The sequence below is a fragment of the Octopus bimaculoides genome, chromosome 10 (assembly GCF_001194135.2).
Source record: "Octopus bimaculoides isolate UCB-OBI-ISO-001 chromosome 10, ASM119413v2, whole genome shotgun sequence".
In the NCBI taxonomy this organism is placed as follows: Eukaryota; Metazoa; Mollusca; class Cephalopoda; order Octopoda; family Octopodidae; genus Octopus; species Octopus bimaculoides.
Window position 1 is genome coordinate 88928088 of NC_068990.1, and position 16982 is coordinate 88945069.

Sequence of the window (16982 nt, forward strand, 5' to 3'; positions counted from 1 at the left end):
GCCAGCTGAGTGGACTGGAGCAACGTGAAATAAAGTGTCTTGCTCAAGGACACAACGCGTCACCGGAATTGAACTTACGACCTTACAATCGAGAGCCGAATGCCCTACCACTAAGCCACGCGCCTTCATACATATATAATGTCTTCTCATTAGAATTCTTTTCTTATTGACCATTTCAAACATCAAAAAAATTTACTAGTACAGCCAATGTATGGTTTTGCTCTTAGGCAAGGCACATAACTCTACATGTATCAATTTATCTGGTTAACAAAACAACAACGACGGAAAATAGATGTAAAATGGTTTAATCATTCAAAATCGATAAAAAAAAATTAGAAACAAAGAGTGTGATGATTCAAACTAAAGGGTAACTAGCAAGGGACGCAATACTGCACATGTTATTACGGTTCCTGGCCATTTTGATATAACCACCATCACCCCAACTTTCACCCCAACTGAAACGAAAAGAAAACAACATATCAATAATAAATCATACATTTTTTACTTATATTAACATTTTCTTATCAATGTAATAAATTAACAGTGTCCTAGTTATGACATAGAATTCTGACAAGCCATAGTAGCAAATCATAATAACGGCTTAGAATTCTAACTGGTCATACTAACGTGTCATTATAGGGTATAGTGGTTATAGTGATCTGACGGGTCATAGTAACGTGTCAGTGTTGTTGATGTTTGTTCCTTTTCGAGCCATGCCTGGCTCATAAGGGCCGGTTTCCCGGTTTCATTGGCTTATAGGTTCCCATCTGGACGGGACGCTGGTCCGTCGCAGGTGAGCTGCTACATGCAGGAGGAAAGAGTGAGAGAAAGCTGTGGCGAAAGAGTCAGCAGAAGTTCGCCATTACCTTCTACCGGAACCGCGTGAAGCTTAGATGTTTCACTTATAAACACACATTGCCCAGTCGGAGATTCGAACCCGCGACCCCCTGACCGCGCGTCCGCTGCTCTAACCATTAGGTATGTGCCTCCACACATGTCAGTGTGGTGATACAGAATTCTGGCTGGTCTTATGAAGTTATAGAAATATTATACGTTTCTGGTGGATCATAGTAACAGGTTACTGTAATAATAAAGATTTCTGACTGGTCATACAATGTACAAATATAATGTTATAGAACTCTGACAAGGGTTATGTTTGTGCGTCTCCGTTGACGCTGTGTAAGGTTGTTAGGAAGGTACTGTGATAGTGTTCAGGGTTGATTGGAAAATAATTGTACATGCTATGCCAGGGAACTATAAAGGTTAGAGTCTTCTACAGCAACAGCATCTCGCATATCCAGTAATTTGTATGCTCCCAAGAGGAGTAGAAGATATGAGATCTGGTTTATGTACCATAGAAGGAAATTTTCTCCTTAGAATCACTTCTCACTACATCTCCATTAAACTTTAATCAATTCTTTTTCGTATGTGTTTTGCTTGCCTTTCTTCATTACAATTATCATTAGTGCTAATGATTTTCTTTATATTACGAATGGAATTTCAATTGATTGCACATATTTTTGTCTCAAATTCCTTAAAGTGTATCTCACATTCAACTGTATGATTTATACATATTGTGTTATTTATCTCTTAAAACTTCACACGTGAGTATATACTTCGCTATTTTCTTTCTAACAAAATTTTTTATAAAGGTCAGTAGGATGTCAGAAGTAATACTGCACTGGGCTATATATCTTACATAAAGACCAGATCTACTTCAACCTGCATTGTTTTTATTGTCTAAATATTTCAGTCAACTGATCTACCAGTACGGCATATACATTTTCCCATTATTAATTTGTCCATTATTCAAACTTCAGCCGATAAAAGATTAATTGCTATGGTGAAAGCAAAGGCCAGCCATTTTGAATAGTAAATATATATATAAAACATTGTCTCTAACAATTTTACTAGTCTACCGCATATGTGTCTGTGTGGATACATATGGATACAGACACTCAAATGGAGATGGGGAGAGGTAAAATAGAGAAACAGGTTGTGATTTACCTGTTTTTCACCAACCAGTAGTCCTGTCCATTTTCTGTTCCGTATCCAACTACCAAGATCCCATGGTTCAATTTGTGGTTACAATCATTACTTACGTAAACGCCATGACTGTAGAATTGGAATGTAGAAGGACTTGCATCGATGGCAGCAGAGACCGGACCCACGTTGGCCACTGCTATTTGTAGTGCGTGCTCTGTCTTTAACACATCAACATAATTAATGTCAAAAGCGACTACTTTGCTCCTGTTATACCAACACCTCTGTTGCTATATATATATATATAAAAAAAGTAGCGATATAGAAGTTAGATTAAACTGGTAAAACGAGTAAGCAAAAGTTGTTTTTTAAATATCAAAAAATTCTCTATGTCAGCAACAATTATAGAGCAAACACACACACAAATACGCGCGCGCACACACGCACCCCCCACATTCTAAAGAGTCTATGCTGTCATCAATGGACAAATAGTAACATGTATAAGAAGCGAATGGATTCAATAATGATAGTAAAGTAAATATTCGTCATTGAGTGCTGGAAGGATACTGTGTGGCGAAAGCATGTTGTATCGCTGTAGAATCGCAAAGTACTCACTTAATCGAGTTTATATGGCGTCATTGCATTTCAATGTGCTTGATATGAACAATCTTACATATAATAAAACGCAATGTGTTTCACGTCAGTCACTCTGGTAGAGAGAAACTAAAACAACAAACGGAGTAGGAGCGAATGCTAGTCAGAGATGCTAAATGCAGGCGAACTGTAGAGACGTTTTGCTCTGAAGTCGCTGATATTTTAATCAAAATAAAACTGTAAATTTTTATCGTGAATTATTTTATCAATAGTTATTAAAATATTTATTGAAAGATATTACATCCTCTTACCATTTGAAATGAAAAAATATCATAAATTGATATAAATATATAAAGAAATAAACTTTTGTCCCTGGAACTCAAAGAATATGTTAGAAAGTGCAACTCATGTGGTTAAACTACAGCATATTTTCCAAAATATTGAATAGTTTACCTATAAATAGTATATTATAGCAACAAATAGTATAATAAGTGTTGGACCTAAACACAGTATACTATAAACAAATATGTAGAAATTGAGTGTGTATATATTACATACATGTCATATATACCTGTGTGTGTAACTACTTAACTGCATGGATATACTTGTGCCTGCTATATTTAATATTTCCGGATAGATAGAAGAATAACGGACATGGGTATATATCAACTCACCTCTGCGCGGTATGGGTAGGATATTTCTGATTCTATACCAAATATTCGGATATAGCTGAATGCATGGTCCATAAGTCCTCCGTTGCAACCATTGTTTCCTGAAATGTTTAACAGGCAATTTTCTATATATTGATTCTAAAGTTTACACACGCGCTCGTACACACACACACACACACACACACACACACACACACACGTACACACACACATACACACACACGCACACACACACACACACACACACACATTGCGGGGTTATATAAAATAGGTGTGGGATTCGGAAGTCATTGTTCCAAACTAATCATGTAAGAACAAAAAAAGAAAAGAAGGAAACACCTTATAATACTTTTGCTTGTCATTGCGTTACTTAGACTGTCAGTAACTCTTTCACGTGATTAAAGAAAAAGAGAGAGAAATAGAAGGAAAGACATGCGTCCGTGACGTGAGGTAGAGGGAATGTAATTGTAACACTTTGAGGAGAAAGAAAAAGGAGAGAGAAAAAGAGGCGAAGAGTGAGACAGAAAGAGGGAGAGAGAAGCGTCCATGACGTGATGTAGGGGGAACGAAATGTTTATTACGTGATTAAAAAAGTTAGTTGGAGGTAGAGGAGAGTTAAAAATGTAATTTTAGCAGAGGGGAGATATTCTGAAGGTGAAGTTAAAGAAAGGTAGAGAGAGAGAGAGAAGGGAGAGATAGAGGCTGATGGTGGTGGAGATGGAGTTTGTTTTGGTAGTGACTGGATAGTGAAAAGTGTGTTGTTTTAATTGAACAAAGTTTTTTTTTATATCACCTATTACTTAACGCATGCGCATAGAACATCAAGAGCTGGAACAAATACCACAACGCTCTAATTCATATTTGTTGGTCTAATAATCTTAACTAGTACTTTATTTTTATTGGCCCCGAAAGGGCGAAATTTAAAGTTGACCCCGGTGGGATTTGAACTCAGAATGCACTGCAAGGCATTTCGTTTGCAAAGTTCTAAAAATCTTGCCAATTCATCGCTTTGGACATAAGTAAGTAGTTTTAGCAGTCTTATGATAGTGGTGTGCCGGATAAAATATTTTGCAGTATTAAGTTTCATTTCTTTATGTTCAATATTGGCCAAGGTCAGTTTTGTCTTTCGTCTGTGCATTGTAGCAAAACTCTTATTAATAGCGCACCCGAGACACCGAAGTTAGGTTCTTTGGTGACGTAATATTTTTACCTTATTCTTCTGATTTAATAACAGGTTTTTCTTTTGGAAAAATATAATTACATTTTAACATTAGAATACGAAGCATATATTGCAAGTGAGAGGCGTTAACTGTTACAGTAGAACAATTTCATAAACAATTTCATACAGTGTATAGAAAGTTAATATAAATTTATTTACCGAATGCTGAAGAGCAGTCTATAAGATTTTGTTCCGACAATGAAATCAGTTTGCCATATTTTCTGAAGATCTGTCCTTCAAGTGAACCGGTAGAAGAAAATGCCCAGCACGAACCACACAGTCCCTGAAAATAGTCAATGCACAAATATCACGATGCAAATAAGTATGTGAATATACGATTTTTCTTTGAGTTTTATTTAAGTTCTTGTTAAGAGTGTTTAAACCGCTCGCTAACAAAGCGACACGACTTTTTGAGTTAAGAGAATTCCCGTTGTTTGTAGATATGTGGTTGAGTGGAATGTTGGTTGAACTGTCGATGCATATAACCAAGTACGTGCATCTATTCATCTAAAGAGTCTCAGATGGAGAATCTTCGGAATGTCTTGTAAATTTTTACTATGACGTTAATAGATTGGATCTGGAGAAAGCGCGTCAATTTCTTGTACTATTTCTTTGAAAAGCCTAGTATTTCTTTCTTTTTTTTGTGTGTAAATCTGTAGATACAAAGCCTAATGCACTTATGATGATTGGTACAAATGAGAATTTATATCCAGAGTAAAAGAACTGTAGGTCTCTCATTAATTCACCATAAATATTCTCATTTTCCTGAACTTGTGATTGTACATTTACATCTGCTGGACAGCTGGCGTCTGCAACAGTGTATGACTTTTGTTCTCTGTCCCACAGATCACTATCAGATCCATTACAATAGTACCGAATTGCTGTTTTTATTGGAGTGTTCCACCAGCATTCCTTGTTTTTAAAGGTGTGAATACCTGTTGGTTGTGACAGTCCTTGCAGATAACATTGTAAAAAGTTTTTGTATCGTTGTCATGTCTCATGGGTACGTGGTATCTTATTTTGAAGCTGCTGCTGTTGATGTGAGCGATATCTTTGACACTGATATAGCATATCCGACATTGTCTATCACAACATGGGGGACTGGTGGTATCTTTGTCTCTCTTGTTTACCAAGTATTTAGTAACTATCTTCTGTTCCTGGACAGTGAAGGCATATCCTAAGTGGGATGTAATGTATCTTTCACAGGTCCAGGAGAAGCTACTCTTCCTGTTGATGCTGATGTTATCCTGTAGCTTATGAGATATTATCCATGAATTGCTTTTTGCTGATATGACGTCTTCTCGAAGCTTCTGTTTAGGGAGGACAGTCCAACCTCCTTTTGATCACACAAGACAGTTGCACTCTCAAAGTATCTGCTCAGTTCTTCCCCTATTCTGAGGATGTTACTCTCACTTTTGAGTATACATGTAATATACTCATTTCTTTCTTTACTGTACAGCAGGTGTTGTCTGAGTGATACAATGCCTTAGAGCTGAGATGCACAATACAATACACACGCACGCACGCACGCACGCACGCACACACGCACACACACACACACACACACACACACACACACACACACACAATTTACATCTACTCCTCTTCTTAGGTGGGGTTATAAAGGGTTACTAGATAACTGTGTGACAATAGTAGTGAAGATAGCTAGCATAGCCATCTATTGTTCAAATACACTTTCTAACCTGGTTCTTCACTCCTGTTACGTATCCATGTTGTCTCCAGTCTACCATACGAGGCAAGTATACAAGCTTGTCGCTGATAAATGTCTCGGTACTACTGTTCTGCGGAAGAAAGCCGTTCATCATTTCTACAAACTCTCTGTTACTCTGTAGATGAAAGAAAAGAAACAAGAAGATGAACACATTAAAATGTAGAAGAGCAATTTAAAATATATCTTATAAAGTCGTTTGTTAATGTGTAAGAGTGCCTGCGCGAAAGCCCAAAATGTCGACCCATGAAAAATGAAATGGGATTGGGCTAGCTTGTGCAATTACTGTTCGAGCAGAATTATATGACATACTATAAAGCATATCTTAAGACAAGTGACGTATTTGATTATCTGCAAAATAATGAAAATTGCATGCTGAAATTGATGTTTGCTATAGCTCTTGTGTCTGAGTGGCATCGCAGTATTTGTAATCCTGCTCAGAACAAGTATGGCAAGTACCATCATTCGAAAACCACTTTTTCGTTTACTCTTGTACCGATATTCACACTCTCACCTGTTTGTGTGTATAATTCAAATCAATATTTGATATTTGTTTCAAATTTAGGCTAAAGGTCAATAATTTTGGAGAAGGGGTTAATCGATTACATTGATCCAAGTATTTGATTGGTACTTTATGTTACTGTCTGTTATTCTATCTTTCTCTCACTCTCGCTCTGTCTCTTTCACTCTGTCTCTACCTCTCTGTTTCAGTTTCTCATCTCATGTTTATAACTCCCATCTCTCTCTCCCTCCCCCATCTCTCTCAACGAGGAATGTAAAACACAACATCTCACCAGATCTGCATATTCGTTCATATCCATCCAAAAGGTGTGAATACCCATGTCAGCTTCTAAATTGTGTTGATTGATATAATTGCCATTCTCTTTCCATATAGCACGTCTAAAACAAATAAAACATCAATATTACATAGTTTTGTATCAATAGATTAACCACATATTCCTACACTACACAACATTACACAACGCATTGTATTCACTAGGCAAACCAGGTAAATCAGGCAAATCCACCATCTCTCTTATGAACAACACCAAAGAACATTTTTATGATTAATCAGCCCAAACAGCACCCACAGAAAACGAAAATACCAAACTTCTACAATATTCAGGAAGTACATATAATACATAGCAAAGATAGTAAAACAACGAACAAATTAGGAAATAACATGCACAACATTTGGTCAACATAAAGAAACAACACTAGGTTATAAGTATTACATTCAACTCTATCTTTGTGCCAAATGTGACTGAGAGCCCACTTGATCTACAACGAATCACACATAGCACGAAGTTCATAAAACATCCCAGTTCGTTTCCTCAGAGATAGCACAGAGACCATATTGAAAAGTTACTTATACACAGGCGCAAGCATGGCTGTATGGTAAGAAGCCTGCTTCCTAACCACATGGTTCCGGCTTCAGTTCTACAGAGTGGCACCTTGGGCAAGTGTCTTCTACTATAGCTTCGGGCTGATCAAAGCCTTGTGAGTAGATTTGGTAGTCGGAAACTGAAAGAAGCCCGTCGTGTATGTGTGTGTGTGTGTGTGTGTGTGTGTGTTGAAAGGGAAGTGGTATTGCTAAACTAAGTCACACTAAAATTGTTATATGATTAAGGAAATGGAGGAATACGTGAGGCGCTAAAAGCGCTAATATTTGGAAGTAAATAGATATTAACTGGAATATATATACATAAGATCACGGAGTTATGGGTAACAAGTTAAGATTTAGAATATGTGTATATGAAGAGGGTATGAAGGAGAAATAAGACTGTAATGAATTTAATTCAAGAGCCTTATGGAGAAAAGGAAAAACATTCCACAATTGCACCACTGTATAAAACTAGATTTCTGTAGAAGAAAAGAATTGTATTATAACTGTGATGAAACAAATGATATTAATAACAAAATCACGGTGAACATATTGTTGCAATATGCTTATTAAAGCAGCACATTCTCCACCATATGCTTTAATAACCACGTGTTGTGCTGTCGAACATCAGTCATCAGTCGCAGTGAACAGTGATAACCAGAAACTTCTTCCAATGGCTGAGAGTTAAGATTAGGGAACGATTTAACGTTAACTTCTGCTGGCACATAGCGAAAGAATTTGAAATCAGTACTGTAAATTAGCCAAACATGAATTCTTCCTCCATTTATAATACTGAAACTATAATGTATAAATCTAACAAAATTTGAAATTCCGGTGATGGAGTCTTAGCAAATGGGCGCAGAAATTTCATTTGCCTATCACATACAAGCGCCCCCCCCCCAAAAAAAAAAATTCGTATTTTGATGGTAAGGCTGTGAAGGTCTACAAACTTTGAGGATGTTTTAAAGAATATTATTGTTCCAAGCGAAATGCAAAGGCCTCATGTGAAAATATAAAAGAGGCCCATGAATTAACTTAGTAATCGTATTTTCAATACAGCACACACACACACACACACACACACACACAGATATGTATGTATGTATGTGTGTGTATATATATATATATATATATGCATATATATATGTATATATATATATATGTATGCATGTATGTATGCACATGCATACACAGGTATATAATATATATATGCATATACATACACACACACGCACACACACATACACTCACAGACACACAGACACACACACACGCATACACCCTTACGCACACACACAGATATAAAACATAAGATTTCATATTTCTGGAGTTAATTCTCGTCATTAACGTGAAAACGAAGTGTAATACTATAACATACTAGACAATGGTAAAATAAAACTAACAGGTGTGGACTAAGTAAAGTATGAATTATCTGTGATATTTAGAGAGGTAGACACTTATAACCAAGGAGGTGATTTGATCCCTAATCCATAACGCAGTTTATTCAGATTGCGATAGATATGAAACCTGAGTACCGTCCGAGGGTCTGCTGATTTTATGTTATTAGCATACATTTATAACACGCTCACATACAGATACATACACACATACGCGTACGAATGCGAGCACACACACATACACACACACAAACACACATAGATTTGTGCACACATAAATGTATGTATGTTGTATATAAATATATCTATGCATTAGTACACATACATACAATGTATGTATGTTATATAACATATCTATGCATTTACACAAACACACACGTGTGCGCACCCACCTCATACACACACGCACTCACCCCATATATGAACACATCTATAAATAATTTTACCTGAAATTTTCTGTTTCTGCGTTTCTGTATTCCTTTCTGAAAGTGGATTTGTACAGCTCCCAATTTTCATCGTTCGGAATCAACTTTGCCGAAACGATAGTAAAACCAGTTATAAATGTAAGTAAAGGCAACATCATATTGAATAGTGATATGGAAACATACAAAGTATACAAATATAGTGAAATATTCTTTCTGATTTGTGTGTGTGTGTGTGTGTGTGTGTGTGTACACGTATATTAATACAATCGGAAGAAGTTTGAAAAATCGCAACTGCTTTTCGTCGCGGAACACCAATGTATGAATAAGCTGTAATTGTTTTTAAAGAAATGATTATGAGAAAATAATGTATGGAAAGAGGTATAAAATTATAGAGAGTAGTAAAAAGAAGGACAGACTAACAGAACGAGAGAGCCCATCCCATTCTTAAATGAGGAAATCTATTACTTTACAAGTGGAAAACAAACACCGCCAAAAGAGCAGTTAATTCATAAAGCCATGCAAGAGATTTAGAAAACAATAAGCGAGTTAAGAGTGTTTCAGTTATCAGGAAATGGAGATTATTACAAAATGGGCTGAGAGAAGAATGATAAAAAAGCGAATGAATTACAGCTGATAACGCTGGGGACCAATAAATAAATCTATAGATAAATGAATAAATCGATAAATAAATTTAGGTCTCAAGAATAAAATATCTGATTCTTGTAGTATTTTGAAGGAATTTCTTTTGCCCTGAATTCACACAATTTTGCATTTCTCATTCAGGTTAGATTTTTGTGTGGTAAGCAATTACCTTCTTAAAGACCGACATAGTAATATATTTATTAAAATATAATAGAAAAGACATAACTATGATTAAAAAAGTAGTTTAGTTTAGTTTCTGCCGTGCGTAATATAAGGCTTGTCTTTCTTGAGAATTCTGTCAGCAAGCATACTGGGACTCTAGGTGCCTAGGTAACACTTTTCTATAGTAGGAATATTCTGATGAATACGATCAACATGTTCATCGTTTATCATCCCCAGATTTTCCGGAAAAAAGTTCTAGTGAGAGTTCAAGAATTGAATCTTTAATAATATATATCGCATCGTTAGGTAAGATTTACGAAGATGCTCATCTACTGTTACAGGATAGTTTTCATTTTGTCATTTACCCCCAAAGTTAACATAGATGTTTTTGAAACTTGTCGTGCAGTATCCTCAACATAATTCATGTAGCTTTCAAATCCCAAGAATCTTAATTTTCTTATATGAGGGCCAACAAAAACTCCTTTTTCATCATGGCATCACTCACCCAGGGAAACTTATTTTGCAATTATTTGAACCTAGTTTGCGCTTTATTCATCACCTTTACAAAATTTTTCTTAAATTCAAGCTTGATATGCAACTGAATCTTCCAAAATATTCTTCTTTTTGCCTGAAACAGGTGAGATAAGTTTTGGCCAATTATTCTGAACGTAGAGTTTTTTTTTGTTTTATTTACATAAAATGAAAAACAATTGTACTTGGGGTAACCAAGATGCAACCCAAACAAAATTACAATGGACTTTAGATCTCAACAGATATTCTATTTATATTTCTGATATTGACTCTTTTCCACAAGTAGCATCATTTTGTCACGAGCTCTTTGTGAGATCTGCAGTATACGATATAGATACAGAAGAGAATCTATTTTCATTATGAAGGACCTCTTTGAAACTAACTCTAAGGAATTAAAGAACAGTAACCACTTATCAACGTTATGTTAATGACCAAGAGGCCCACATCTGAATTATTAGTACACACAATATATATTCATCTTCAGAAGAGAATCATTCATTGAATTCTTCATTATGGTATCTGTAGAAAGAACAAACTTTAGTGTCGTAGTTTGACTCTTCTATTTTGAACTTAAAAGATCAGTCTATCGTTTTAGATAAATTCAAATTAAGAACTTGGTCATTCAGATTTTCTTGTGACAGGAAATGTGGCTGATTCGAGAAACAAGTAGCCTGGGAAGCTGGATTAGAAATGTCATGTTTGTATTTGTGATTCCTCAGCAGTAAATTAATGTGATCAGAGGGATTTGGTACTAGAAGTTGAGCAGCTTGTTGAACTGGGTCTCACTGCAGAAGGCAGATTAGAATATCTAATTAAGATCTTTGTTTTTGAAGTGATCCCATTTGTATTCAAAAGACAGAAATAACCTCTCTTAATGCATGAAATATCAAGTGGCAGGTGACATGAATGACGTAGTCATCCCATTAGTAGACTTACATATGTCACACAGCAAATGAGGAGTTCAACTCTTCTCCTGATCAACCCTTTTATAACATGTTTTTTTGCTAATGGTATAAAATTGTTAGATTATCTTCTGTATAGCCAGAATAAAATAGATAATTCAGATAGTTACGCAACCCTACAGAGCAGTTACATGAACACAACGCTGAGGTAAAATCAAGAAGAAGCAACGGACACCATCTGACAATATCGTGGGATTTGCATGCAAACTGACTTCGAGCTGTGTCATTCATACGAATCAAGGCTCGTAGACTCAAGGCTTATATCTGAACAAATCTAAACTGTTAACTGCCTCCTGGATATAAGAACGAATAGAGCATGTATATTAATATTAAAATCTTTAATTATACTTAAATTGACTAATATTAATATATTAGTCATTATGTTCTTATTTGAAGATTATGTTAGGTGAGAGAAAGATAAATACAGCATTATAAGAAAAGTAAGCTTGGTAGGAGAAAATCAAATTTCATATTTAGATTTAGCATAAAAATTATATACTTAAAACATCAATAAAAACGTGTTTCTATGTATCAAATGTTCATCAGGGTCGGCTAAACATACAAAAGGCAACTTCATCTTTGTGTGTTACAACCAAAGAATAAATGATATGTTGGTAGATAGAAAGGGTGATAAATCTACTCTCGCGCATTAATCAGCATAGTGAAAGAATTGCTCTTTGACCAAAATAAAAAAAAAGCAAAAACAAAAAACGGGGTCGACACAAGGAAGAAGAAAGCTAATCGGACCCTCGTATTTATATTCTTCATAACTAAATTAAGTCAAGCCGAAAACAAAGGACTTTTCTTTTCTAGTCAGTCTTGACCGATGTATAACTGGAAAAGGTCCAAGATGTCTGCTTAGCACAAAAAGCGGGAACAGTTGGCTGAAGACTTGTTTGAAACTGTGGATTCGATTTCGAATCCTAACTTAAAAAGTTGGAAGCTGTCGGCTACATATATTATTTCACAATATATGCATATTGTAAGTTAACATGACGCTGCTACCAAGTTGCGATAAAAGATTACTTTATCAAGGCTGTATGTTTAAGAAGTTCACTTCATAACCAAGAGGTTTCGCTTCAGTGTCTAACTGACAGGCACCTTCTGTTGCAACACTGGGTTGTCCAAATCCTTATGAATATGATTGGAGAAAAATGGGAAGAAGCCTGCCTATATATATATATATATATATATATATATATATATAGATATATATATATATATGTATGTATACACACACGCGCGCGGGTGCGTTTTGTTTGCAATGTCCTGTACCCAGATATGCACCTATATATACAGGTAGACGTAGGTATGCACATACCTGTACGTATATATGCATATACTCATTTATTATTTGTTATATATATATATAATATAATATAGGATAAATTCTTTATAAGAATTTATCAAGTAGTCAGCGTGAAAAAACCTCATAATGAAAAAAATAATGAAAAAAATTCATCATTTTTTTCATAAATATATATAAATCATTTATATAAAGGGCATTAACTGTGTAGTAATGCCTCACGCTTCGAGGGACTAAATAAGTCAAAAACTACCAAAAAATAAGCAAATATATATATACATAAATCGCAGTGTACAGTATTATATACTTACTCTACTGACAGGTATACGAGTGCATTTTTATTTGACTTATATACTCTTAAACGGTTTACACACACACACACACACACACACACACACACACACACACACACACACACACACACACACAGCATTCTTATAGGAGGAAGTTTGAAATTATCTTGTCACCCAAAACCGTAATTCCTTCAAACGAGCATGGATTTCGGCTCCACTTTTTCCGTTGCACTTTTGATTTTCCTTTGAAATTTTTTAAAACATTTCCTTTTTCAAAACTGAAAAGATGGGGTACTATTATTTTTATTTTAAGCCGTAACCTACGATGCTTGAAACATTCACATCCGATGAAATTACCGTTTTTGACGTACTAGATCATTTCAGCCCCATTGCATAAGCGCGTTCGACCCATACAGGTATAGAAAAGTAGATTTTAAAACGACGACGACGACGACGTTGATAATGATGATGGTAATGCTGAGGATTCTTATTATCATCTTATTCATAGTGTGCGATTTGTATATGAAGTGTTTTACTCGAAACATGCATAAAAGTGTTCAAGACAAAGAAAATGTGTTAAATGTCCTCGATATTACATTTTTTTTCTGGAACTTCTTTATATCTATTAGGAATTTTGGGGTATTCTGATTCGACTAAGATGTAGCTATCTCACTCTTCTGTTGGTGGGTTGCTTAGATTAATTTTGCGTACTAAATTTTGAACTACGGAGTGTCGGCGTCCATCTAGGTGTATGTAGGTTCTACAAGGTGGAACAATCTATCCAACTGTAAGTAGGTCCTGCAAGGTGGTGCAGTCTATCGAGCTGTAAGTAGTGGTATAGAGTGTTACAGTACAGAGTGATACAAAGTGGTTCCTTCCTCGGATGTGATGTCATTGTTTAACTCAAGGTCAGCGCTTATTGAGAATTAGTCTTTCAAGGATGTTTTTCCTGCTGCTGAAAACTTGCGTTTATTCAGAAGGAACACCAGCAGCTTTGATTTCGCCTGTCTATATCTCACAGTGGACAAACAACAATAACAGTAGTAGCAGCAGCAAGTGTAAATAAAAGAGTGAAAGAAAGGAGCATATCTGCCATTTAAAAGTATCACGGTGCCACTCTGAGACGACTCATGAATGTGTGTGTGTGTGTGTGTGTGTGTGTGTGTGTGTGTGTGTGTGTGTGTGTGTGTGTGTGTGTGTGTGTGTGTGTGTGTGTGTGTGTGTGTGTGTGTGTGTGTGTGTGTGTGTGTGTGTGTGTATACATGTACACATATATACACACCAGCTGAAAGATATCACTCATATCATCAGCAGCTACTAAAAAATGTTTACATAATACTACTTTCCCATAAGCCGGCGAGCTGGCAGAAATGTTAGCATGCCGGACGAAATGCTTAGCGGTATTTCGTCTGCCATTACGTTCTGAGTTCAAATTCCACCAAGGTCGACTTTGCTTTTCATCCTTTCCAGGTCGATAAATTAAGTACCAGTTGGACACTGGAGTCGATCTAATCGATTGCCCTACCCTCTCTCAAAATTTCAGGCCTTGTGCCTAGAGTAGAAAAGAATACTAGAATAGTACTGGTGGAACATACTAACAAAAACAGTATCTTGATTTATACACAACAGGCCGGATAAGGTTATATGGGACAGGGAGTAAAAGTCATGCATCGGTGTAGAAATTAACTGGCCAGTGGATGTGGATGTCTCTTCAAAACTTAAGAAAAGGAGAGCATAAACGGAGAACCGATGAGAAACCTTCAACTTTTATATATTCAGGTTACAGAATTTAATATGTTCCTATTATCATAGCTGCACTGGGCTACGTAAAAACTAATTTGCACAGAAACCTATAAATGGTTTGGTTTTCAAAAAAAGAACATAGCAAACTGTTTCTCATTCTCCAGATACAGGCGATCAGATGAAAGCAAAAATTTGTAAAATATTTCATGAGTTTTTAGTTCCTGATTCATGGGTCAATATTTGCACGCAGCCACATATAGACATGCAATACATATACACGCACTCGCATAAACAGTAATAAAACATACATACATGTATTGCATTGTGGCACGTATATCCCCGAGTGTAAGTTTATCCACATGGCCCACACATGCATTCAACATGCATATATATATAAATGGCAACGTCAACCATTTTAGGTAATAACAGGAAAATGCTTTTTAGTTTATTGGAGTTACGCCTCTTAGTTTGGCTGCAAAAAGGGTCACGACATGACAGAATATAGGGTGGTGTTGAGCCCGAGGTGAGGACGGAGTTGGATAAAGAGCTGGAGTTGGAGAGTGGGAAGTGAGGATGATGGGGGAGTTAATTTTAAATTCATGTGTGATCACGTACATATATATGTGCGTATGCGTACATATGTATGTATGTGTATATTATATTATATATATATATATATATATATGTATATATATATTTCATACATCGACTATAATTTGTACAAATGTGTAAACTAAAAAGAATTAAACAATTAAGACAGTTGTGTAATCTTTATTCAGCCTAAATTTATATATATATATAGAGATGTACAAAAAAATTATGACCAGTTGCATATGTATAGTGGAAACACGTGTAGGTTGTTGTAACAATAAAAATATGCTGTATGACGTAAAATAAAAGGAAATAATTATAGAGATACGCTACTCTCCATATTCTCTATCGTTATAATTATTGCTTATATACATACATACATACATACATACATACACACACACACACACATATATATATATATATATATATATATATATATATATATTGTTGTATTTGGAGATGGTCATATTACCAGTTTAGCCAATAAAAACACACGCGCTGTATATTTAGTGTTAATTTGCTTCAGCTTTATATTACATTACATTACATTAATCCTATTTCGGCCAGAGTTCTTTCGTCACACTTCTGTGACCTCATCAGTGGTCCTTTGCTTTCTTCTTTCTTATGTGTGTCCCTCCTTGCTAACGATCAGCCATTTTGTATTTTGTATTCCTATTGTATGTGTCTACGCATGCGTATCCCTCTTTGTGTGTCTATGTTTTGTAAGTGCATGTGTGTGTATGAGGAGTGCCTGTATTATCTATATCCTCTGTTAATACATGTTCGTTTATTTTTGTTTTTATTTATTTGTTCATATGTTTATACCTACTTTTGTTTGTTTTTTGTTTTGTTTTTGTTTTTTTTTGTATTTAATTTAATTTAATTTTTAATTTAATTTTAATTTAATTTTTTAAATCTAATTTTAATTTAATTTAATAAACGAACATGTATTAACAGAGGATATAGATAATACAGGCACTCCCCATACACACACATGCACTTACAAAGCATAGACACACAAAGAGGGATACGCATGCGTAGACACATACAATAGGAATACAAAATACAAAATGGCTGATCGTTAGCAAGGAGGGACACACATAAGAAAGAAGAAAGTAAAGGACCACTGATGAGGTCACAGAAGTGTGACGAAAGAACTCTGACCGAAATAGGATGAATGTAATGTAATATAAAGCTGAAGCAAATTAACATCAAATATACAGTGTGTGTGTGTTTTTATTGGCTAAACTGGCAATATGACCGTCCCCAAGTACAACAACATCTGTTTCAACACACGATTTCACATAAAAAATCTAGCAAAACAAATATATAATCGGAATATATATA

The 16982-nt window shown here is 35.4% G+C and overlaps 1 protein-coding gene across 2 annotated transcripts; it reads right to left on the minus strand.

Annotated features, from left to right (window-relative positions):
• Nucleotides 1-289: 289 nt before the first annotated feature.
• LOC106869396 (procathepsin L) lies at nucleotides 290-9772 on the minus strand. 2 transcript variants are annotated; one of them, XM_014915118.2, is made up of 7 exons: nucleotides 9424-9772; nucleotides 6991-7096; nucleotides 6171-6314; nucleotides 4627-4750; nucleotides 3252-3349; nucleotides 2008-2273; nucleotides 290-455 (listed from the first exon to the last, which is right to left on the minus strand). In XM_014915118.2, the coding sequence occupies exons 1-7, from the start codon at nucleotides 9558-9560 to the stop codon at nucleotides 356-358; spliced, it is 975 nt and encodes a 324-aa protein (XP_014770604.1). In that variant the 5' UTR covers nucleotides 9561-9772; the 3' UTR covers nucleotides 290-355. The 2 variants fall into 2 exon arrangements, with proteins under 2 accessions (XP_014770604.1, XP_052827313.1); XM_052971353.1 differs by lacking the exon at nucleotides 2008-2273 and having other exon boundaries at nucleotides 9424-9771.
• Between the last annotated feature and the right edge of the window lie 7210 nt (nucleotides 9773-16982).

Bases quoted from the DNA above. Each gene is read 5' to 3' on its own strand.
- LOC106869396 (XM_014915118.2), bottom strand. From the start codon at position 9,560: ATGATGTTGCCTTTACTTACATTTATAACTGGTTTTACTATCGTTTCG. The intron at 6,315-6,990 runs GTGAGATGTTGT...TTTCATCTACAG, and splicing joins TGAACGAATATGCAGATCTG to AGTAACAGAGAGTTTGTAGA. The intron at 456-2,007 runs GTAAATCACAAC...TTTTCGTTTCAG, and splicing joins TACTGGTTGGTGAAAAACAG to TTGGGGTGAAAGTTGGGGTG.